We start from the raw sequence: 25011 nt of genomic DNA, 5'->3' as shown, positions 1-25011 counted from the left end.
CTTAAAGATCATTAAATTCTCTTTGAAATGACAGCTCATGGGTCAAAATCAGATTTGAAACGAATAAAATATCAAGAAAATACCAAAACCCTATATAAATGTATTATTTTCAGGTCAAAAGCTGTTTTTGGGGCGTTTTCACACAATAAGTTGTACTGGTCTAGCCATAACTGGTGCAATCCACTTAGACTAAATTAAATTATGATGAGTTATCTACCTTCCATTAAAAAGGCTCGACGATATTTGCCTTGGATTGGGAGAAATGAAATTTTCAAAAATAGTGCTACTAAATTTCCTACATTCTGTCTCTTCACTTTCAAACGCGATATCTCGATGACCGTAGCTTCTAATCATATGAGGTCAGAACCTATGGAAACTAGACATCAATATCTTTCCAGGGACACCAAGTTTGAAGAAATCCAAGCTCTCAAAGACCTCCAAACAGCATCCCAAAAATAGGGTCGAGAAGAGGAAAAGACGAAAGCCGAAATTGAGAGGGCATCAAGGAAAAATTGGTCAGATGTTTCGGAAATATGATTTGGTAGTGTGTGTTTTGAGTTCTCCATCACAAGCCTTCTCTCTCTCTCTCATAGCTTTTGTTTGTTTTTTGTTTGACATAATACTTAGTTATTTTGAAAGTTAGAATTTGAATTTATATCAAAATACAATCTTGCTATGTATTTGAATGTGCCTGTAAACTATTTTAGTAATATTAGGTGTAATTTTGTGATAAGTTTTTATTATCATGATAATCTCTCCTTTAAAAAGAATGAGAAATTTGAATAATATATTTGAAACTTAAAATATATATAACTACAAAAAATGCGGGCTATAACCGCGTTTTTTTAGCCACGTTTACAAAAAACGCAATTATAGCTAACCTATAGCTGTGTTTATAAGTGGTTTTAGCTGTGTTTTTTTGGATAGGGCCTATTGTCGCGTTCAAAAAACGAGGCTATATATATATATATATATATATATATATACATACCATAACATAATTTAGAAAAATATGAATCACTTAAAAAAAAAGAATAATATCAATCAAACATACCAAATATTAAAATGATATATTTGTAAAAATGGATGGATGAAAAATAATTTTAGAAATTGTTTAATTTAAAGAGAGAACAAATTATCTTCCACAAAATTTAAAGAACAATTTATACATTATACCTCAATTATAAAATAATTATTTATTTTCACATATTGTGTAGATCTGCAGCTAGTTATATATAAAAATAAATAAATAAAAGTAAAGATTTAAAATGTCGCAAATTTGCTTTCAAAAAAAAAAAAAAAAATGTCGCAAATTTTCTTTGGAGGTAAAGGGGTAGCTGAACCGAACAAGCCAAGGCAGCACAAGTGCTTATTTTTAAAGAATGCAAAGACGAGAAGGATATGATATAATAATCCATTATTCATGATTTGACATTAGTGCTTCTTACTGAAGTAGAACTGCACATGATTAGAACAGACATACAGGATAAGAAATGATAATATAAAAAATCAGATCACGCTATTATTGAAATGTAATAACGACACACAAATTGCATAGAGAGAGAGAGAGAGAGAGAGAAAGAATATTGGTGTAATTAGGGATGGATCTGAATGTCTCTCTTATGTTGCAAAAGGAAGAGACAGACCATCCTTATTTGCAAGACTAACATGCCTCAAATGTAGACTTTACTGATAGAGGCAGACCATCCTTGCTGTTGCTGTGTCCTTCGATTACTATTACTAGTAGAAGACAAGCACTTCACTGGTTTTGGTCCCACGCTCACTGCCTTCTCGCATTGACAACTCGAACTCAACGACAACCCATTCATATTAGATGATGATGATGATGATGATCTTTGTTTGCTGCTCTTTTGATTGCACCTGATGATGGTTGTGTCATCATCCGCTAATTCTGATGCGGCAACTGACATCCCTTCAGCTGTTGTAACACTCCAATCAATGCTAGCCTCACTTGCCTCATACCACTCTACATCTGTAGGTGCAACTGCAATTTCATTTGGCTCCTCACGCCTAGTACTATACAACAAGTAATTATTAGACCCCTTGGCATTGACGATCTCGTCTTGAGAATCTCTGTGCTTCGTTGTTTTTGTTGTTGAGAAGCTCTCTATCTCAAACAGGTCGGAGCTTGCGTCGCTTGCCACTTCTTCATCATCTATCATAATTGATGATTTGTTGGGACTGGTTGCCAATGTAAAACTCTTACTAATTGTCTGAATAGTAGAGATAGATGATGATTCATGACGAGCTGGTAGTCTTGCTTTTAGTGACGACGATGATGATGACGATGGATTTAGTATGGGAAAGGTGAAGTTATTAGCACTATGATCGGTATTAATAAAGGGCTTTCCCGAGGCTCTTACTACACTATGCTGCCCCTGCATTTGTAGAGGAAAAAAACTTGGTGTGTTGACCCACATATTATCTGACCTGGTTTTATGGGGGGTCTGCCTTTTGGGATTCATTGCACTTGTACTACTACTGTGACAATGTTTGTGCAATGATGATGGTGTTGGTGCTGGCAGATGGGCTTTTTCTTGGACTTGAACAGATTTTTTCCCTGTACAAGGGCATTTTCTGCAGAAAAGCCATCTACTACTAGTTTTTTTCTGAGCATTGCGCATGGAAACTGGAATTGCACAGGGAGGATTGGACAAGAGACCAGTCTTGCTGTTCCAACTTGCTTCGGATGAAGCTGTTGGAGTTGCCGCGGCACGAGCCATGTAGTTTCTGGCATTAATATTGCCATCCACAGAGGATGAAGCTGAAGAGAATCTTCTGGGAGCGGCAGAGAGATCAGATCGCTCCGAATTACGCTCCAGATTCATAGCATTGACATTTTTCACAGGGGATACTCTACTATAGTAGCTTACTTTCTCAGCCTCTATGTTACTTGATTCATTGAAGTACTTACGGGCATCGAAAATGCCAATCTCGTCAACTATGGTGCACCCATCAACTGCATGGTCGCCACTATTAACGGCTTTATCTGGTCTATTATAAGAGCACACAGATAAATCCTCGTCTCTTGAACTGTATGTTTTTTGAGATAAGCTACCATTAGAGGTTTCCATAACTGTTGCTTTTTCCATCATCCCTGGCACTCCTTTCGTGAAAATTATTAGAAAAAGAAAAAAAAAGACGGTTTATAATATAATATTCAAAATTTTGGACAAAGAAATGGAGTCCTGGAATTGAATTGCCTCGTAAACTTCATACTGGTGGTGTATATATACTATGGTTGGATTCAACTTTGTCCGTCAATCATGAAGGGACTAGGAAGTAAAATGCAAGAAATTCTTCAAAAGGAAAAGAAAAGAAATAGGAAAGAAACACCTTTAAAGAAACAGAATCTTTAAGATCTTTCCATGTGCATTAAAAATAGTTAGTATTCTTAAAAAATATATAATAATAATAATTTATATTTATATATTTTTAAAAGTTGAAATATAACTTTTATTATTGCTAGACTCTAGTTGAGCTACATCAGCGTCCACGTCATTATATATATATATATATATATATATTTTTTTTTTTTTCCAATTTTTCTATAATTGTTTTTAACATTTATTTTTTTAACATTTACACTTCTCCAGCTTTTCTCTCTCTCTTACTTTTTCATCTCCCCATTACTTCTCCAACTTTTCTCCCTTCCTTATCTTTTCACCTTCCCACTACCTTCTAAATTAATATTATTCTTCATCTTTCCCTTCATCTTCCTTCATTTATGTCTTTTCTTATTCACATTCTCTTACTATAAATTTGTCGCAATCTTTTCCATTCTATGCATAGTTTTCTTTCACAACAAAAAGATTCTCTCTCTCTCTCTCTCTCTCTCTCTCTCTCTCTCTCTCTCTCTCTCTCAAATTTTTGGTGGATTTTTTATTTTTCTTGCATATCAGCTTTAGGTTGATAATTTTTTATATTCTTTAAAACTCTACTTTGGGTTAATGCAAATTAATTTTTTTTTGTTCTCTTTAATTGTTAAATATTATCCTATTGTGTTATAAAGAATTCAATATAGCATATAAAAATATAATATTATTCTATTACATAGTATGATTTGAATAATTTGGTATTTATTGTAAATTGATATTTCTTCTATTACATAGCATGATTTTTTATAGTGTTCAATTTAGATGTTAAACTATGAGACTTTACTAATTTTTGTTTATTCTTTAATCCTTTGCGGTGGACAAAGTACTCTTAATAGTTGTACTAGAAGTACATTACAATGTCATTTATTTAGAAAAAAACAAAATTTAATCAAATGAAAATAATTAGATGGGTGACAAATTTTAGCTTTTGCAATTTTATTATTATTATTATTATTATTATTATTATTTTATAACAATGCATATATAGAAATTTAAGTCTTAGATTTTGCTAATAATTGTTTATTTGATAATATGTTTTGGGTGGATGAAATTACAACAAATTTTTTTATTAATTGGTCCAATTAATCATTGTTAAGTATTATTGATTTTATTAGTTACATTTTTCGGAGTTTTAAATTGTAGGCAAAAAAAATAAGGTTTGAGAAATTTTTTTTAAAACTAAAAGAATAATTTTCAAATTTTATATTCTGTTTAATGATCCACAAAATGTTATAAATAAATTTTATTAAAAAATGAATATTTTTGTTAACTAGCCTTTTGAATTTTTGAGAAAAATTGTATTTTATTCATTTTGGAACGACAAAATTTATATTTATAATTTATGATTATTCCTATATTGCATTTATAATTGTTCCTATAATAAATAAAAATATGATTACGAAATATATCACTCTTTATTAAATTAGTTTAAATTGTAAAAAAATAATGTGGGGCCCGAAATCTGGGGTCCCAGCCCACTTTGTATTAAGGGCCCAAAGCCCAGGCCGAGGAGCCCTACTGCCAAGAACGCGCGATGAAAGCTCCTTGAAGGCCCAAGGATGTGGCCGAGGACGACTTTACGCCCAACATCTCACAAAAACGCCTGAAGAAAAGGACAGATTCAGTACAAGAGCAACACGAGGGAGAAGGCTGCCAGCACCTTAATGTGGAGCCCAGCGCCTGACAAACCCATACTCATACCATGCTATCCAGTTTTTCCCCAACCACTCTGACGTGAGGATTGACAAGACGAGTAACCACCCCGAACAAGGAGAAACGGACACGTAGGTGAAGAATAGGAAAGAAATACTAGTATAAAAGGGAAGCTTGCTGCATTTTCAGGAGGGGCTTCCCAGTAACTAGAGGGAGGAAGGGGGAACTCATAAAAAAGAAGAATGGCGAGGATGAGACGCTCCTCGGACTAAGTCCGAGGAGATAGATCTTCACACCACATCCGTGTAAGGCTTAGCCCTACAGGCCAAACCCATCTTCATATGGACTCCCATGAAAATCCTGACTAAACCGTTGCCCAACGACCAATGTCCAGCCTTTTTAAACCCACTCTCTACAAATCGTATTGTTCGGGCCCCTTTACATACGAGCCCATCCTTGGGTCGTTAAAAATTGTGTCCTTACAAATAATAATAATAAAACCACCATAAAATAATTATCACGTGCAAGTGGCTGCGCCAAGTGGCTACTCTCACTAATTAGTAAATGAATTTTATATTATTTGTTATGATATATTTTTTCAAATTAAGGGATGCTATTTAACAATAGTTTAATTTTAGGTAAAACTTTACCATTTAAATTTCAACACATTTAAATTTTATTCAAACTAAAAATCTATTATAAAAATTAAACTTAAATCCCGAACATCAACCCACTTTTTTTTTTCTTAAAAAAAACCTCACGTTTTGACTTTTACTCCATTTAAAAATCTATAATTAATATTTTAAGAAAAAATAATTAGTAAATTAATTTTATATTATTTGTTATGATATATTTCATCAAATTAAGGGATAATATTTAACAATTGTTTAATTTAGATAAAACTTTATCATTTAAATTTCAACAAATTTAAATTCTATTCAAACTAAAAGTCTATTATCAAAAACTTTTAAACTTAAATATTTCAAAAAATTTAAATTCTATTCAAACTAAAAATCTATTATAAAAAAATCTAAACTTAAATCCCAGACAACAACACATGTTTTCATTCTTAGAAAAAAAAAACATTTTGATTTCTACTCCAACTAAAAGTCTATTATCAACATTTTAAGAACAACTAATTATTAAATTAATTTTATATTATTTGTTATGATATATTTCTTTAAATTAAGGGATATCATCTAACAACTATTTAATTTAAGTAAAACTAAAAGTCTATAATCAAAATTTTCTAAATTTAAATCCCACACAACTCAACTTTTTGTTTTTGTTTTTTTCCTCAAGTTGCATCCAGTATTAAATCAATTTTTTATTAGGATATTAAGCTACAAGACACTTGACTAAGGGATAAGATTTAACAATAATTTAATTTAGATAAAACTTTATCATTTAAGTTTTAGAAATTTAAATTCTACTCCAACTAATACTCTATTATTAAAATTTTCATATGTATATATTAAGCCATGGCTTTTCAATATTATTTTTTTTAAGCATTAAAGTCAGCACTATAATTAAATCCCACACGACACACCCCACGTTGTTGTATTTTTATTTTTTTTTACTTTTTTTTCCCAATATGCAACTTTCGCTTATATTTTAATTTAATAAATTCATGATACTTATTGTTCTTTACTTTTTGCATGCAAGATATTATGTCAAATGAAGTTTTCTATAAAGAAGCAAAACAATAAGTTAAATTTCAAACTCTAAACAATTAGAACTTAAAGCAATTTTTTTTTATTAAAATTATTTACTTATTTTATAATGTATTATTACTTTCTTTCTTTTTTAAATTTAGCTTTTATATATATATATATGGAGAAAGGATTAAGTTACACTTGAGGTAATTTAAAGCAATGTTACTTCCCTCATTAGTTTTTTTATTGAATATGAAATTTGACAAACCAACCATTAGATTACATTTTCTTCTTATAATATCAATGCTTGCAAAATTTCAAAAGATAATTTGAGATCACTAACCATTTTATTTATAAATGTTTAAATTCTAAGTTTTTTGTATTATAAAATTATGCATAAAAAAATAAGTTTATAAATAACACCCTATCCTTATGAAATTTGGCATGCGTGATAAGAACAAAAAAAAAAAAAAAAACATTTAGTATGTGTTTGGATTCACGTTTTGCGCGTTTCATGTTTTGCATTTTCTTCATTTTTTTTTTTTTCACACGTTTCAGCTTTAACTAGCACTGTTCACAGGACCAACAACCATTTTATTCAGAAAAAAAATATATATATATATTAAAAATAGGTCCCACGGTACTATTCACACATTTAAAAATTATTTCGCTATAGTATTTTCAGTTTTCAGCAAAATAAACTGTATCCAAATGGACCCGTAATCTAACAGTGAAATTCTCAAAATACTAATCCCATATAAAATTATTAATAATTAAATAGTGTAATACCATTTAAAGTTACACAAGACGTAACTTAATCTACATTGTAGGAAGGAGAGCTAAAAAAAATTCCTCCAACCATATCAAATTTGGTACTTAAAATCAACAAAGGAAGAAGAAATTACTGAAGACAAATTGATAAATTCATATGAATTTGCTTATGTTGATGAAACAAATTATGCAGCACAAAGTTTAGTTCATTTGTCCTAGATCAAAAGAATTAAAGGTACAAACCTTTAAAAAATTCACGGTGAAAAATAGTAGAAGGCAAGACTAGTATCAATTGGCTTCATGCCAACAGCAGAACATGCCAACATAAGATTTTATAGAAAACATGGCCATACGATTTATCTCTTATGGCTGATGACATCGAAGTGCTACGTTAGATGGATGAAAATTAGAGCCCTATCACTTTGATCACTTTGCCATAAACATAAATATCATAAACTCATCAACCAGATGAAGGGGTAAGATTTGCACACGCAATGCAAACAGTAAAGAAACAGTTGTATATAGACACATGTACCATTGTCCGGACATTTAAATCCATATTCTTATTTTATTTTCTTCTTAACTTTGTCCATGTAGGAAACAAAGATAATAAGTCGGATAAGTCTTTAAGAATTATTGTACTTTAGGACACCTAGGCATTAACAAGTTATTCCTTTTTGGTTATCTTCTTATACTCCATTCTTCTTATATGTAGAGTATCATTCTTTTGTAAAGAACAACGAATAATAGAACAAGACTCTTTTCAAAAAAAAAAAAATTTCCTTAAAAAATTATATAAAACAAGATTATCAACAAAAAAAAAAAAAAAAAAAAATTATATAAAACAAACTTGTTCTACAAACATGACTTGTACAATCTAATTAAACTCGGCAACTCTTGCCAAGGAAGTCACATCCGTCATAGACTTCCAACCCTGGCTGGCCCAGTTGCTCTTCTTTAAAACAGGCACAGCGCTTACTCATCTTCCCAGTCAAAGCAATTTCCAAAGGCCTCTGAACTAACCTTGGGACGCCAACATCACACCAAACCTGACCAAAACAATCAACACGTATGATATTGCTCCATGAACATTAAAATGCCTGTTTAATCATTATAAAAGATTTGATTCAATTCTCATTCTCTATTATGTGCCCAAGTTTCCTTAACTACAGCTTTATGTGTAACAAGGTGGATGCTAAGTCCACTACCTGCCATGCACTCATGCGCAGGCAGACTTTTCTTTAAACAAGCTTCTACCACATGAAGTTGAATCCCTTATAAGTTATGGAAACTGGGATGGAGATCCCAACAGCGGGAATAGCACTAACACATGGTTTTCAAGTAATGAAAAGATACCTCTCCACCATCTCCCTGGCTCCACCTTGAATTGCAACTGGGTTGTTTAGCTTCTTCTTTCTTTTGTTTCTCCAAAAGCTGTGCACCTCTTGCAGCCTTCACTTCAACTCCTTTCAAATATTTTGTGGAATTTCCTTGGCTATCATAGTAACGGCCTACTAGCTTGCCAACAAATCTGACAATCAGGAGTAACACTTAAAGCATTATGCTTGTTCATTGAAATTTTCATGTCAACACTGAAAGCATTATATGCTTGTTCATTGAAATTTTTTTCTTTGAAGAGATCCATGGAAGCATGTCAAACTCAAAACTGGAATATGAAGACGTATTAGTTTAAGAAAAAGAGAGCCATATTAAGTTTAGTCACCAGATGTCCGCAGCAACAATTATAGGAACTGACAGTGAGTACAAAAAACAGCATCAAATTTACATCAACATCAGCAAATTAGGTGTCTAGTTAATATAGCAAAATGACTTCAAAAGGATAAATTAGGCATAAGTCAAAATCCAAAAGTAAATATTAGAAACTTTATAGTAATTTTCCATGTTTCTCTTTGCTTCTATGCAATGTAGCCTTTTTCCAGATTACATAAGCCGTTGAGATATCCATGAGTCCAAAATGATATTAGAGACTCATCAGTATAAAAGTTCTGTTTGGGCCATTTGTGCTTTGTAATACATATATTAAAATTTATTTATTAATTAGGATTAATGATTGACTAAAAGTATTTGGGGACATAGGCTTTTTAAATCTCGTATTTGTAAGCTACGAGTTCCATGCTTTGAGTGAAACTCGTCTGTGTCTGAAGGGACAACTTCCACTGAAAACATGAAATTCGTCTCTTGAAGAGTCGAGTTCAATCATTAAACTCTTCTCTCCAACAGATATGATTCAAAAATAGCTCTTTCCCAGAACAACTTTTAAACATGCTATTTTGCCAAATATTTGTTTTAAAAAAAGAATTATTAGGCCATCTTTTTGTTATAGTCCCCAGAATATCTACTTGTTTCAGTTTCTCTTTAGGTCTTCGTTTCAAGTTAAGATACTCTATGCAATGTATACTTATAGCTTGACGGGTTATGTTATGGTGGACTTTTGGCTTTGTTTTCCTTTATAAGCTCTAAAGTCCTAATAGTTTTGAGTTTTCAATTTGGGAGCAACAAATTTTGTTTATTTAAGATGCTCACTTATGTATCGTGTTATTCGGATGTAATCCTTTATATTTTATTTTTATTTCCTTTATAAGCACTTGTATTTTGGTTTGTTAGTTGCTGGGATTTTGTCCCTGATCTGCATATTTGGGTAGTCAATCTTGGCTGTGTGGTTTAGATATTGTTTGTCTAGTTGTTGTTGGGAGTTGTTTGCCCTGTTGTAGCATTTAACTGTCGTGGCTGGTTTTCCAGCTTGTTGCTTAATAAAATCCACTTGATTATCATTATAAAAAAATAAAAAAAGAGCTTCTCCAATAACCCTTTATATGAATTTTGGATCTTGAACTAACCACAAGTGTAATCCATTTCTTATTCATTCAAATTTTCTTTAAGCCATAATAATATCTCACTTAGGATGAAGCACATGACAGGCTTGCACACAACAAACACGCTCCAGTGATATGTAACAATGGAGAGAAAGTAACATGGTTTCCACAATTTTAGGAAGTCATCTTGAAAATCCATTTTCCAAAATTTTACAATAACATGACCAAGGTATGACACTTTTTGAAAAGGTGAAAGTTGGGTGTTCGAAGATTTATATATATCATTAATCACATTCATTAATAAAAAGTAAAGAAAATGTTTCAGAGCTGCATGATAAATCTTTAATTAGAGAGGTTTCCTGAAGTTTCAGATGCAGGCCACTAACAAAAAGCAAAATTCACTGTAGGAAGATTTTTTTTATATGAGGGAAGAGTTATAACATGATGGAGAATTTCCAAATTTCAACTTACTAGAATGAAAAAGACAACTGATCAATGTAACTCACGTGTAGCTTCTGAAATAGAAATCCCGCCATTCAACAACACTCTTCACCTACAAATGTAATATAATTCAATTATATGTGGAACTTGTTAAAGCTGTATTGAAATTGGTTATGGGGCATGGAACAAAATTAATTGCAACAGATCCCATACAGTCGGAGAAAAAAAAGGGGTTCCCTTGTTTGCTCACTCTATTTTTTTTATTTTTTATTTCACACTTATTTATCTTAAGAAAATAGTACTATTTTGAAAGCAGTGATAGGAATCTGTTTTAATAACCTCACTAAGTACAGTTAGAGAGATTCCTCTCTTTTATTGGTAAAGATTTACTCATAAAAATAGAGAGAGAGAGAGAATGAAGAATGTAAGAATCTCACAAGGTGGAGTGATGCAGAAGCATCAAATTAGTTGTTTCCATTAGCAGCCTTGGTATAAGGCAACAACAGTCAGCCAATCCTTGAGTAGCTGAGTTCGGCTGTGCAGCAGCCTACTTTAGTGTGGTCTAACAGTTCCAGCAGCCAACCAGGGTCAAGATCAGATGGTTAACTAAGTTGTAAGGCAAGTTAGTTAGTTGTAACTGGAGGGAGCATGGAAGGCTGGAGTTTTCTGCTGTGACAGTTAGATAAATTCAAATCAGTTAGACAAGTAACCAAACAGCCAACTTGAAGCAGTTATTGTACCAGCAGTCAATTAGATCCACTTGTATTTGGTTACTTAATTTGTTTGCTGATTGGATAAGCATTAACCAATCAGATTTAATCTTGATTAGAACCAATCTAATGGCTGTTAGTGTAGTGCAGATTGTACAAATAGCAGATCAGGTTCTCATTTGAAATCAGTTTAAAGTTAGTGAACGAAATAAATTCTGAGAGCTCTCTTGGAACTGTGTTATTGCAGAGGTTCTTATCCACCTATAAGTTACTAGTATTGATGAACACCTAAGCCCAAAACAAAGAAAGGCCAAATAGTTTATTTTGTCTAAACTAGTCTTTTATTCCTCTACCAAAAAAAATAGGTTGTACCTACTACCTAGTGCATGGTCTGGGAGAGGTGACAAGTCTGCCCTACCCACCCCCCCCCCCATATTTTGTCTTCCATTCCATGGTTTTAAAAACCGGATCGGTCGAACTGGGAACCGTGCACTAGTCCGGTCCGGTTCTTTTTAAAAACCGAAATTTAAGCAAAAAGCAGGAATAACCAGGAACTGACGATCCAACCAGAAAAAACCGTAACTGTTGCAGTTGAAACAGTTATAGGCTGGTTTGTTCAAAAAGCCAAAACTGCACCCTTTGGGTATGTTCAAAACGGTGTCGTTTTGGTTTTAAAACCCAGATGACATCATTTTTTAGTATTTTTTTTTCCAAACTCTAATTCCTCTTTATCTCTCTCTTTCGTCTTTCCATCCCCTCAATTTCGCCGCCACACTCTCTCTCTCTCTCTTTGCTTCTCTTCTCACTCTTCGCTTCTCACTCTCTCACGCTCTTTGCTTCTCTGCTCACTCTCTCATGCTCTTCACTTCTCTGCTTAGTCTCTCACTCTCTTTGCTTCTCTGCTTGGTATGTTCACTCATAGTCAATTATCTTTTCTCTTTTTCTTTTTCTTTTTTGTTGGATAATCTTGTGCATGCATATTGAGTCACAAATTATATCAAGTCTCTATTTTCTTTTCTTTTTTAAGATTTGCTCTGCTTCTCTGCCTCGCCAAATTGAAAAGATTTTAGATTTGCTCTGCCAAATTGGTAAGTCTGTTGTCTGTCTCTCTCTCTCTCTCTCTCTAGTTTTTTTATATAGTGTAGGGAGGCTAATCCCATGTTCAGTTATCTCAGATGCAAACTTGACAAATTTCCAGCCTTGTTTGCGAAGGCCGGAAAATGGATTAACCACAGCCCCAGACCCAGACCCAGACCCAGACCCAGACCACTGTCAAAAAATAAAAAAGCAAATAAATCAATTACCTCACTGCTAGATAACCCCTGCAACGAGTCTGTGAGCCCATCTCCTGTATAAAGAAACAAAGGGGGAAAAAAACAAGTTTACATACAACATAATAAATTTGGAGCAGTAATAGTTTTACAATATATATATATATATTAGACTGCAATGGTTATCTTTTGAGTTTTGGTTATTTGATATCATAATTTATCATTATTTTTAAAATGACAAAAAATGCACACATACCCATGAACCAAGTTGCAAGAACACTCCTAGAACTAACCAATTGAACCCGTAAACTTTACAAAGAATCCCTTTTGTTAGCCTCTAATGCAAATTAATAACAGAAATTGACCAATGATTCAAGCGTGTGACAACCAAAAAAGCTTTACAAATTACAAAATTATGAGAGAGAGAGAGAGAGAGCACAAAGTCTTGGTGCCTTAAAGAACCCATCCATGATGATTGCAAAAACAATTCAACCCCAACTCCATCTCCAACCAATTCCTACTCTAAGATTACGTTGTGAAACAGGATAATTTACTGAATATAAAAGATAGTCAATTAGAGATAACTAATCCCCTAAACTTGAAAGAGGAAATAGACATTTTTGGTTAATTTTATGCTTAATTCTCGTTAATACATTCAACGTATATAAATAGCCAAGGACGAGATAATCTCATCAACAAATCCTAAAACATTGGAACTGATCCTATCCTAAAACATAGGAATTAAATTGATTACAAATAAGTAATATTACTAATCTAACTAGGAAGTCTTATTCATTCACTAAACTAAATTCAAATAATTTATCTAGCACTTAGGTCATAACATTCCCTTCCCTTTCAAGATGAATCTTGTCCTCAATATTCCAAAACATGGGAATAGATGCTTGCCTACACTAAACCATATTCTTCTTCCCCAATTGGAGAAAACTCGACCTCGAATCTTAAAGAGTTGAAGGATAAGAATTCGAAACATGGATACTTGCACCAATTCTTTAATCATTTTTTTGAAAGGAAGAGCCTTGTTTTTCACATCCTTGAACTCATTGGGAATGACAAATTCAATGTGTGAAATTAGATTAGGTTTATTCGAAATCACGAGAGGCTCCCTTTGATCCATCTTTTCCACTTCATTAACCCTTTGATCTTCAAACGCTATTTGTATAGCAAGTGCATCCTCCAACTTATTACTCTCTAGAATTATTGGTGATGCTTGGAGTACATCACTTTGATTCTTCGAAATTTCATTGGATTCTTGAATCGTTGGGTTTTTCTCGAAGACCTCTAACATTTTATCACATATATCTTGCATCTTTGCTTAGACTTTGGGACATGCTCTTAAGGATCTCTAACATTTGATTGACATTCTCCGATAGGCTTCCCAAAGTCTCGGAATCAAGGCTATGATATGGACTAAACATGATGGACTTTTGAGCCTTGTGCAAAAAATGATTTTTTAAGAGTTTTTTTTTGGGGCGGAACGGCTATTGGGGACTAGTGTGGGTTGGGCGGTTTTGGGAGTAATAAATTTTGCAATTGGGAATTTTTTTTTTTTTTAATGGTTGTCGTTGGTGTCTGTTGAAGAATTTTTGGGTTGTAGACTTGATGGAAATGAGTGGGTGGAAAGTGGAAACACATGGTTAATCTTACACTTAATCTATGTGAGACACTAGGATCATAACATATCACCACGCTCCGCAACTGACATCCACGACGGCTCATTCTATCGACACTGAACCGATGGTAGCCCTTTCTTTTTTTTTTTTTGGATAGGTAATAAGATATATTGATAAAAAAGGAACACCCTAGTGCACCGGAAGTGAACAAGGGAAAGGAAATCAAATACAAAAATTGCAAGAGTCTAGGAAAACAATAAAAGAAGGGAAAGATTTATTTTGCAAAGCAAACAACCAATCCCTTAAAGTTCTAAAAAAGAGAAGCTTGAGGTCTGGAATAGATCTCTCAGAATCTTCAAAACATCTACTATTCCTCTCCCTCCAAAGGCACCACAATAAGCAATGAGGAATGATAGATTGAATAAAACCATTTCGATGACAACCAAAGCTGCCTTGCCAACACCGTAGCAGCCCCAAAACAGTGTGTGGCATAACCCAAGAAACTCCAAAAGGACCCAAAACCATAGACCATAGATCCGTAGCAAAAGGACAATGAAGGAATAGATGGTCAACCGATTCACCATTTCTCTTACACATGTAGCACCAATCCAAAATCCACACCTTCCTTTTACGTAAATTATCAATCGTCAAGCATTTCCCTAAGGCAGCAGTCCAAACAAAGAAAGCTACTCTAGAGGGAATCTTCTGCTTCCAAATACTTTTCCAAGGAAACCCAAAGAAAGCGGAGCCAACTAAAATTCTATAATAATCACTAACCAAGAAACCCTTAACTTTGCTAGGAATCCAACACATTTTATCCTCACCTAGCCCCCTTATAGGAGAACCATAAATGGTTTCCATGAAGTCAGACATAGCCTCTAGATCCCGAGCATGCACACCCCTAACGAATCTCACATCCCAAAAGAGGACACCATTGGTGGACATCATAAGCTCAGCCACACTAGCATCCTTATTCCTGCAAAATCTGAACAAGTCCAGATATCTAACAGCAAGAGATGTCTCTCCACACCACCGGTCCTGCCAAAACTTCAATCTAGACCCATCACCAATATCATACAGAATATCGCGAGAGAAGGAAGGCCATCCCTGATTGATATTTTTCCATAAACCAACACCATAAGGGCCAATCACAGCTCTGGTACACCAGCCCCCCCCCCCCCCCCCACACACATCCATATTTTATCTCTATCACTTGCCTCCAAAGGGCATCTTCCTCAACCCCAAATCTCCAAAGCCACTTCCCAAGCAAAGCTTCATTGAAAAGTCTTATCTTCCTTATCCCTAAGCCACCCGAAGAAATAGGAGAACAAACAGTAGCCTATTTAACCAAATGAATTTTAGGATCATCTCCAAAACTGCCCCATAAGAAATTCCGCTGGAGCGTCTCAATTCGGTTAGCCACACTAGCAGGAATAGGAAATAAAGATAGAAAATAAGTGGGTAAATTAGAAAGGGTGCTTTTGATTAGGGTGACTCTACCTCCCTTGGATAAGTATAAGCGCTTCTAACCCGCCAATCTCCTCTCCATTTTCTCCAGAATTGGATTCCATAGAGTCTTATCCTTGAATTTAGCACTCAAAGGAAGACCAAAATATTTCATTGGGAGAGAGCCCTGCTTGCAGCCAAGAACAACCAAGAAAAGGTCAATATGATTGACTACCCCAACCGGAACCAATTTTGACTTGCCCAGGTTAATCTTTAGGCCTGACACCACCTCAAACCAGATAAGAATCATACGAAGAATCAAAATCTGATCTAAATCAGCCTCACAAAAGATTAGTGTGTCATCCGCAAAAAGGAGATGAGACACCGCCTTGGATCTTCCCTCCAAGTTACCCACACTGAAACCCGACATGCGACCTTCATGAACAGCTTTATCCAACATTCTTCCAAGAGCTTCCATCACCAAGACAAACAACAATGGAGACAACGGATCACCTTGCCTCAAGCCTTTAGTGCTACCAAAGAATCCACAAGGAGAGCCATTAATCAAGATGGAGAAACGGACACTAGATAAACAAAAGAGGATCCATTGTCTCCATTTGGCAGAGAATCCACTTCTTTCTAACATCTGCAGCAGAAAATTCCAGTTTACATGGTCAAAAGCCTTCTCAACATCCAACTTACAAATCAGCCCCGGCATCCCAGACTTCAATCTACTGTCAAGACATTTATTAGCAATAAGAACAGGATCAAGGATCTGTCTGTCCCTCACAAAAGCATTCTGAGAAGCTGAGATTAAATCCCCCATCACCGAGCGGAGACGATTAGCCAAGACTTTAGCAATAATTTTATAAACCCCTCCAACCAAACTAATGGGCCGAAAATCTCTAATCTCATTAGCCGCATGTTTTTTAGGAATGAGGGTAATAAAAGTTGCGTTTAAACTTTTCTCAAACTGACCATTGGCAAAAAAATGATGAAAAACAGCCATGAGATTAGGCTTAACAATCCCCCAGCAAGCTTGGTAAAAAGCCATGGGGAAGCCATCTGGACCAGGGGATTTATCACCATGAAAACTTTGAATGACATCAAAAATTTCTACCTCTTCAAAAGGCCTCTCTAACCAATCCGCATTCTCACCAGATATCATTGGAAAAACCAATGAATCCGGAAACGGCCGCTCAACCTGCTGCTCAGAGTACAGATTCATGAAGAAATGAGTAATGTAGTCTGCAATTATACCCTGATCCGAAGACAAGGTACCATTAACCATTAGGCTTTCAATACCATTATTTTTTCTGTTAGAATTAGCCATTCTATGAAAGAATTTGGTATTGGCATCCCCTTCCTTCAAATGCAACACCCTAGACTTTTGTCTCCAACTAGTCTCTTCCATAGGAGTCAACTTTTCAATATCTGTACGAAGATTAGTTTGTGCTAACTTCTCCTCAACAGATAGACTATGAGTCTCCTCTTTAGCATCCAAACCATTCAGTTTGCTCCAAAGGTCCTGTTTCTTAAAAGTGACATTGCCAAACTCTGTCTCATTCCACTTTTTTAAATCCAACTTCAAGGCAGCCAACTTCTTAGCAAGAATAAAACTTGGGGTTCCTTGTAACAAATAGGATGCCCACCACATCTTCACTTTGTCGACAAAATTATCCACCCTCAACCATATATTTTCAAAACGGAAAGGAATTTTACCCCTTCGCTAACTCCCACCCTCCAACAATATAGGAAAGTGGTCAGAAAGAACTCTAGACATCCTTTTTTGGGTGAACTGAGTGAAGTGATCTGCTAAAGTAGGGGAGAAAAGGAACCGGTCTAGCCGAGAAGCGGAGGAAGAATTGGACCAGGTATAAAGGCCCCCTTCCATATGAATATCCATCAACCCATGCAATGAAACAAAGTCAGAAAATCCAAACATAGCCCTGGAGAAGTGATGCAAATCACGTTATGAAGAACAAAGAGTTTTTATTATTTTCCTTTTCCTATTTGAATTAGGATTTATTTACTCTAATACTTTGAATTAAAATCTTTTTCCTAGTTAAATTGGGATTTTAATTGTTTTTCTTTTCCTAGTTATATTGTTTTTCCTTTCTCAAGTAGAAGTAGGTTTATTATTTCTTTTCCTAAAAGGAGTAGGAGAAATTCTATTCCTATAAATACTCTTTATAGAGAGATTATTTATGTTATATGTGTTTTTTGAATAAAAGTTTGCTAGAGAGGTTTTCTCTATTACTTTACCTATTAGCCTAGTATTCTTGTAGAACTTAGGTTTAGTGGAAGAGTTGTAGTATTTGTGTGTTATAGATTCTGCTTCTACACGCCTACGCTGCATCAAAAAGCTAGCAACCCCCAAACGCTCTGAAGGGAAACGGATAATATTAAAGTCCCCTCCCAGACACCAAGACAAATCCCACCAAGTGATCAACCCAGTTAGTTCCTCCCACATCAACTTACAGCTATTGTTCAAATTTGGCCCATAAACCCCTGAAAAAGCCCAATCAAATTGGTCACCAACATTTTTAAACTTGCAAGAAACCGAAAAATGCCCCACCGCTTCCTCCACCTTTTCCACAACTCGGCTATCCCACATCAATAAAATTCCTCCAGAAGCACCATCTGAGCCCAAGTACAACCAATCTACATATGGATAACTCCATATACTTCGAACAATACCTCTCGTAATCCACTCTAGTTTGGTCTTTTGCAAACACACAATATCAACCTTCCAGGATCGCAACAAGTTGCGAATCTGAAGCCTCTTGCCAACTTCATTCAGACCTCTGACATTCCATGAAATAAGCTTCAAATTCATTAAGCGACGGAAAGAACCCGATTCCTATTAATACCACATCGCCTAGCAGATGAAGAGCCATAATTAATGGCACTAAACAACCCTTTCAACTCTCTTAAACCTTTCACCCCCGAACCTTTTAAACCACATGATTTCTTATTCACCTCAGCCCTTCGATATAATTCAGCTTCAACAGCCAATAAAAATTATGTTGCTTGACCTTCTAAACCCTCAAGGGACGTGCCAAGGAAGCTATCAAAATTATTGAATCTCTTTTGAAACCAATCGGAATAAGGTTCCTGACTCTATGAAGTATCCATACTCACAACACTTTCCTCATCTACAAGAGATTGTTCTGCCATGGTTGAAGGTAGAGAAAAAGCAATTGGATCAACAACTAGGGGCTGATCAGCTTCCTTCGAGTAGGTATCCGAAACCCCATCCTCCACCAATACTTCATCCTCTTCGAAAAGAGCCGATGACACATTCGTAACGTCAGAAGACTCCAACGTAACTAAGGCCAGCTGTTGTTGCTTTTCCAAAACCTCTGTAGCTTCACACCGAGGCAAAGCGATTTGAAGCGGAACCGCAACCCTCCTCCCATCGCGTAATTCAAGAACCCATTGCTCCGAGTCCCTCCATTTCTTGACTATATTACCGGAATGCTCCTGGAGAGTCAGTCGGAGCTCACGCAGTAAGCTCTCATCGCCATCTAAGGTGCATACCGACCCATTCATGGCCTCCTCGGACTCGTCGGAGCCAAGAAGCTCAGAGTCGACTACATCGGAGATTTGGAACGAGTCAATCGACGCCGATAACTCAAAGCAGGCTTCAACGATCTTGTCGGAGTTGAGGGGTTGAGCAACGGCGACATCGGAGACGTCGGAGACCATCGACGACATCAGAGGCATAAACGATGGGCGCGAAGAAGTCTGGTTGGGTCTCTCGCATGGACTCGACATCCCTGGAATTTGGGTCGCTCGCATCGGAGAAGATCTGGTGGTCTTTTCTTTTCTTTTGGGTTGCCAGACCATAGAGGGCTTGGGCTTAAGTTTGTGGGGCTGGGCTAGGTTAAGTGGGGAAGCTTCAGCAAGAACATTGGGCTTAAAAATATCTTGCGTGGGCCCAGCACCAGAACAGCCCACTTCCTTAATGTTGGAGCACTTAATATCCCACTTGCCATTCAGCCCACACACCAAACATAGAGAAACTTCTAGGGACAAAGGAGAATCAGCACCATTAAGAGCGTCATCCTTTATTTCAAGCATGACTTCAGCCTCAGGAACCGCGCTTACCTGCCCAGCACCCCTTTCACGCAGATCCTGGACTGCTCAAGCTAGACTTGATAGATTGATATGATTTGATTGAATTTTGAATTTTGGGCATTGCAAGCTTTCCTGATCTGCTTCCACCATTGGTTTTCCGATGACCATCCACCGCTGCCGACAGAAAGGATTTTTGATTTCTAAACGTCTGCACTGTCGAGAACAGGGCAAATTGAGATGGCAGTTTAACGCCAAGAGTGTCGGGAGCAATAGCCTTACAAAGATGAAAGCCAAAACCTCTCCACCCACAACCCAGCTTTCCTTCCGGTACAATGATGAGGCCCTTCCGACGACCATGAAGAAGTTCAGAGATCATAAGAAAGCTTCCATGTGCATTGAATCCCAGTTGCAAAATAAAAACCTTACTACCATCCCTGAAGGTTCTAGCAAAATTTTCAGGATGAGTATTTGACATGAGATCCTCAACATAAGATAGCAGACGCAAAGCACTATCTTTTCCCAAGAAAACCGACCGGAGAGAATCCTTGTATCTTTCAAATATACGTAAAGAGTAGAAAGTACCTCCCTCCTCTACTGAAAATTCAAACATTTTGGATCGACAAAAAAGAAAATGGAACCACCCATGATAACCAAGGACACGAACAAACCAGAGAATTATGTGACTAATCCGAGGTAGCCAGGCCTCAGATACACCGGTCTTAGAGTTGGTGGTGACAAAATATGCAATAATGGAGAAACCAAGTCTTCTACAAAGGACTTAGTAGACAGATGCCTTGAAATATATGGTGGAATTTTGTAGTGCCAAGACCTTATAGCCTCCATCTTTTCTAGGCACATTGTTCAACATCTGAAGGTTTGTAAAGATCCAATAGTAAGAAATGGTAAAGATTATGTTTTACATCAGGTTGTACTGTTGTAGTAGATCTAGAGATACCTTTAATATGACTTAGGCCATTCAATGTTTGGTTTTTGAACTTGGGCTACTAGACGATGTACAGCAATTGCACAAGGAGGCAGATAAACTGCAGCAAAGAGAAAATGAGTTTAGAAGTATATGATTGATGGTAGCCCTTTCTCTTTTTGAAGGCTCCACTCACCTATCAATTATTTTAGTCTAGTCTCTTAGTCACCCCCTCCGAGACCCAACTTCAAAGCCACAACTGATTTGATCTCATACTCAATAAGTTACGTCCAATTACTCAACGTGGTGGTTGGCTACTTGGCTCTGAGACCAAATGTTACAAACCCATAAGTAGAACTCACACTTTAAAATCGGCTTATAATGGTTGAGTACCCAAGAGCTTATAATCACATGGTTAAGCTTACACTTAATCTATGTGGGGCACTAAGATCATAATAGATTATTGATGCTTGGAAAATATTATTGTGTGTTTCTGGATTTTACTTAAAAAAAAAAAAGTATTTCCAAATTTTAGCCAAAGCACTCAAATTCAGGCATTTGAGTTTCTACTTTGGGTGTCAAAAAGGAATGATCTATAAGAATTTCACCTTGGCCTCAGATTAGGGTTCTTCAACCTATTCGTCGCAATGCTTACTATGTATCCAACTATCCATACATCTCATTCCAACCCATTTATAGCAAGATTTCAACTCTCCTTTGGAAATGACAGCTTAAAGAACCAAGGTGGTTAAAGGCAATCCGAGCAAGCGCCTAGGCTATCAAAGCAGTGCAAGGCACCACTAAGGTGCCTCAAAGTATTGAGGCAAGGTGCCTTTAGTGAGGCACTTGACTGGAATAAAAAACCAGTGCATGGAGGCAAGAATCACACTCAGATTCAGTTCAAAATGAAACTGATGCAATTGGGGGGTAAGTGATTACCAAAGTGATCTTGAATTTAAAGTAGAAAGCTAAAAGAAGGTTTCATTGTAAAAAATTAGAGGCTGACCATGAGTAAAAATTTTGATCAGCCTTCAAGATATCTCAATGGAGTATGAACATAGAACTTTGCATGAAATAATCAATAGGACATGAATAGAAAATATAAATGACAGTTGCTACCTGTGAAGTTTCCTGAAACAAATGCACGAGAAGCATCTCTGAAATTCAATAAGAAGGCAAAAGATGTCAGTTTACAGTTCTCAAACATACATTAAAAAAAGAGCAAAGACAGTCACAAATAAGTAAATATAAGTCAATTAGGGCTGTGCTGGAAACTAAGAAGCATGAACACAGACACAGCATAGGGCATGGTGACACAATAATTCTTGAAAGTTTAGGACAAAACCTGGTAGAGATGCGGCAATTAATTAATATGTATCTTTAGAGACATTTTATTTACTTATAGGCATATTTTATTTGTTATTTTAACTTTTCAGAAAAAAAAATAATAAAAAATAAAAAAAATAAAAATAAAAATAAAAACATATTTAAAACCAAAGGAATTTAAAAATTCACAATTAAAATAAAATTCCTCCCAAGACATTGAGGACAAGCGTGCAAGAGTGTCTCTAACATGTCTGACCAAGGGTTTTAGAGTATGCATGCTTCATAGGCTAGAAATGAGAAGTCTTAGGCAGCAAAGTTTCAATATATGAATAGCAGGTGCTATGAATCTATGAATCAATTGACCAACTTTTCCTTCATTTTCCAGTTGCTACGGATCTGTGGTCTATGGTTTTGGGTTTATTTGGAGTAAGTTGGGTTATGCCAAAGTTTGTTGTTGGGCTCCTAGCTTGTTGGCAAGGTCGGTTTGGTCATCAACAAAATGGACATATATGGCTAACTGTTCCCCACAGTTTAATGTGGTGTCTTCATAGGGAAAGAAATAGCAAGTGCTCTAAAGATAATGAGAGATCTATGCCAGACCTCAAGTTATTTTTCTTTAGAACCTTATTGGATTGGTTGTCAGCTTCGCAAAACCAATCATTTCTTCTTTTCTTGATTTATGTAATTTTTGTACTTGATTTGCTGACCCTTGTACACTTCATGTGTACTAGGGTGTCCCTTTTTTGATATCAATAAATCTTATTACTTATATAAAAAAAAAGTTTCAAAACATGAGTGTTGCCATAGATTCACAAAGGGTGACAAACTATATATAAACTTATGCATGAAAAACTTCCTAGATAAAATTATCATAGTATAATAGTGCGAAAAAATGTTGAAAATACTCCATAAGAGCATTCACATTGGAGGTGCTAAAATAGCTAAAATGCTATTTTATCATCTCAAACACTAAAAACACCCCACATCCCATGTGCTAAACTTTAAAAAAAAAAAATAGCAATATCAGCTACCATAGCTCAATTGCTACTTGGCTCTCTCTCTTTGAGACAAAACCCCCAAACTCATTAACCCTAAGCTTGAGCTCCTCCAATCATCAACGGCAGATCGTCAAAGCTTCATCTCTCTATGGCATCACCTTCATCAATTGTGGATTGTTGTAGTTTTCGTGGGTTGGCGGTGGTCGTTGTGGTGGTCATGGGTCATTGTGGTAGGTTTTGGGTTACATTTGGGTTTGAACTGGTGTAATGGTGGCGATTATGGAGGTTGTTATTGAGTATTTTGCTGATGTGGTCAATTTGGGATTAGCTTTTGTGGCGGTTGTTAGGTGTTGTTAGATGTTCGATGGGATTAGTTTTGATATTTGGGCTTGGCGGATTTTTCCGGTGGTTGTTGGCAGTTGTTGTGGCTGCGTATTTTCTGCATTGGTTCAAAGATGGAATGTAGGGTGACTGGTGGTGCTACTGGGTGTGGGATTTTGGGTTGGCTGGGATGGGATGTAGGGAAATGAATTTTTAATATTTTATTGGGATGTAAAGTGTATTGTTAAGTGGTACATTAAAATAGATAAGAGTAGCTTCTTGAGATAAGGGCCTGTTTGGTAGATAAACTCAAATTCACATTTTCACATTTTAAACAACATTATACACTTTTTCACCTACACATATTTCAAAAAACTACAAACAACATTACTCAAACTACTCTACCAAACACTCCCTTAGAGCTAAATTTAATTCCAATTAGTTATATAAGCATTCGCATCACTCTCAACAAACTAGCCTGCGCTTAAAAATAAAGCTAAAAACCCACAAAAAGCTCATGCATTAGTCTCAACAAACTAACAAAGAAATCTAACATTCAATTTCACCTGGCTACAACCAGCGAGACACTATTCCTCACTACTACTAATAAAATCATTTTTTTTTAATTCTTTTTCTCTCTCTCCTCTCCTTGTTGACTCAATTCTCTCTCTCTCTCGTCACCTGACCGATCAACATCAATCGGCGATGAATGCTCTTCCGATCAACACCATATTTTTGAAATTGAAATAATAATAATGCTTACCTTCCAGCAAAATGATTGTAACCCCCTCCAGTGCCATAATGAGATTTTCCTTTAGTCACATCAAACACAGATCTGAAAGAACAATAAAAATAAAAATTAAAAATTAATAGAAAGAAAGAAGCAAAAGGAAGAGAGAGAGAGAGAGAGTAGCTACCCGAGAATTCCTAAAAGTATGGGTAAATCTGGATGTGTGCCATTGTATAACGCCAATTCTTCGACAGTGAACAATCTCAAATCTTCTTCTTCTTCTTCGACGGTGAACAATTTCAATCTGAAGAGAAGGGCGGCCATGAGGGCCACGAAAACCCCCAACATAATGATAATAATATTATTATTCTTCATTCGCCTCTTGCGATCGAGAAGAAGCTGGCCGGAGAGGATGAACCAAAGAGGGCTAGGTGAGTGAGGAGCCGCAGCAAGTTTTGGCTGTCGTGGAATTCAAAGATATGTGAAACGACCTCGTTTTGGGAGTGTGATTTGACAAAGGGGCGAAAAAAAAATACAGGATATCTCAATTCGAAAGTGGGAAGTGGGAACTCACTTCTTTAATGGATTTTTATTTTTATTTTTTAATTTTTAACTGGGAAAATTTTTAGTTATTGTCATGATGCAGATAAATGGTGTTTCATTCTTTTACATTATGGTGGATTTTACCATGAATTTAATAAGTATATCTCACCATAAATGTAAGAAAAGAAAATATCATTCTCCGTACTTCGAAAGTATATAGTAAGAATTACTCCATTCATCTATTGCTAAAAGTCCCTACTACACCATCATTTATTAAT

At 35.7% G+C, this 25011-nt stretch overlaps 3 protein-coding genes across 4 annotated transcripts; all 3 read right to left on the bottom strand.

The window, feature by feature from the left end:
• Nucleotides 1-1673: 1673 nt before the first annotated feature.
• Nucleotides 1674-3113, bottom strand: LOC115973826 (protein PHYTOCHROME KINASE SUBSTRATE 4). Its single transcript, XM_031094067.1, has one exon. The coding sequence runs from the start codon at nt 3111-3113 to the stop codon at nt 1674-1676; it is 1440 nt and encodes a 479-aa protein (XP_030949927.1).
• Nucleotides 3114-8290: 5177 nt separating this feature from the next.
• On the bottom strand, nt 8291-24746 carry LOC115977197 (membrane-associated progesterone-binding protein 4). Its single transcript, XM_031098905.1, has 7 exons — nt 24378-24746; nt 24224-24295; nt 21935-21972; nt 12767-12810; nt 10818-10864; nt 8834-9008; nt 8291-8526 (listed from the first exon to the last, which is right to left on the bottom strand). Exons 1-7 carry the CDS (start codon nt 24563-24565, stop codon nt 8359-8361), a joined length of 732 nt encoding a protein of 243 aa, XP_030954765.1. The 5' UTR covers nt 24566-24746; the 3' UTR covers nt 8291-8358.
• On the bottom strand, nt 17968-21910 carry LOC115977196. 2 transcript variants are annotated; one of them, XM_031098904.1, is made up of 3 exons: nt 21012-21910; nt 20849-20936; nt 17968-20761 (listed from the first exon to the last, which is right to left on the bottom strand). In XM_031098904.1, the coding sequence occupies exon 3, from the start codon at nt 19894-19896 to the stop codon at nt 18934-18936; it is 963 nt and encodes a 320-aa protein (XP_030954764.1). In that variant the 5' UTR covers nt 19897-20761; nt 20849-20936; nt 21012-21910; the 3' UTR covers nt 17968-18933. The 2 variants fall into 2 exon arrangements, with proteins under 2 accessions (XP_030954764.1, XP_030954763.1); XM_031098903.1 differs by having other exon boundaries at nt 20849-21910.
• Nucleotides 24747-25011: the final 265 nt, after the last annotated feature.

Source organism: Quercus lobata, chromosome 2 (assembly GCF_001633185.2).
Source record: "Quercus lobata isolate SW786 chromosome 2, ValleyOak3.0 Primary Assembly, whole genome shotgun sequence".
In the NCBI taxonomy this organism is placed as follows: domain Eukaryota; kingdom Viridiplantae; phylum Streptophyta; class Magnoliopsida; order Fagales; family Fagaceae; genus Quercus; species Quercus lobata.
The sequence above is the reverse complement of the archived record's forward strand: the minus strand, read 5'-3'. Positions and strand labels throughout refer to the sequence as shown.

Excerpts from the sequence above, each read along its gene's own strand:
- LOC115973826 (XM_031094067.1), bottom strand. The coding sequence starts at position 3,113 with ATGGAAAAAGCAACAGTTATGGAAACCTCTAATGGTAGCTTATCTCAA.
- LOC115977196 (XM_031098903.1), bottom strand. The coding sequence starts at position 19,896 with ATGCTTGAAATAAAGGATGACGCTCTTAATGGTGCTGATTCTCCTTTG.
- LOC115977197 (XM_031098905.1), bottom strand. The coding sequence starts at position 24,565 with ATGAAGAATAATAATATTATTATCATTATGTTGGGGGTTTTCGTGGCC. Across the intron at positions 12,811-21,934 it reads TGTTTCAGGAAACTTCACAG|GAGATGGGCTCACAGACTCG; the intron begins GTAGCAACTGTC and ends TTCTTTATACAG. Across the intron at positions 8,527-8,833 it reads GCCAGGGAGATGGTGGAGAG|GTTTGGTGTGATGTTGGCGT; the intron begins GTATCTTTTCAT and ends TGTTTTGGTCAG.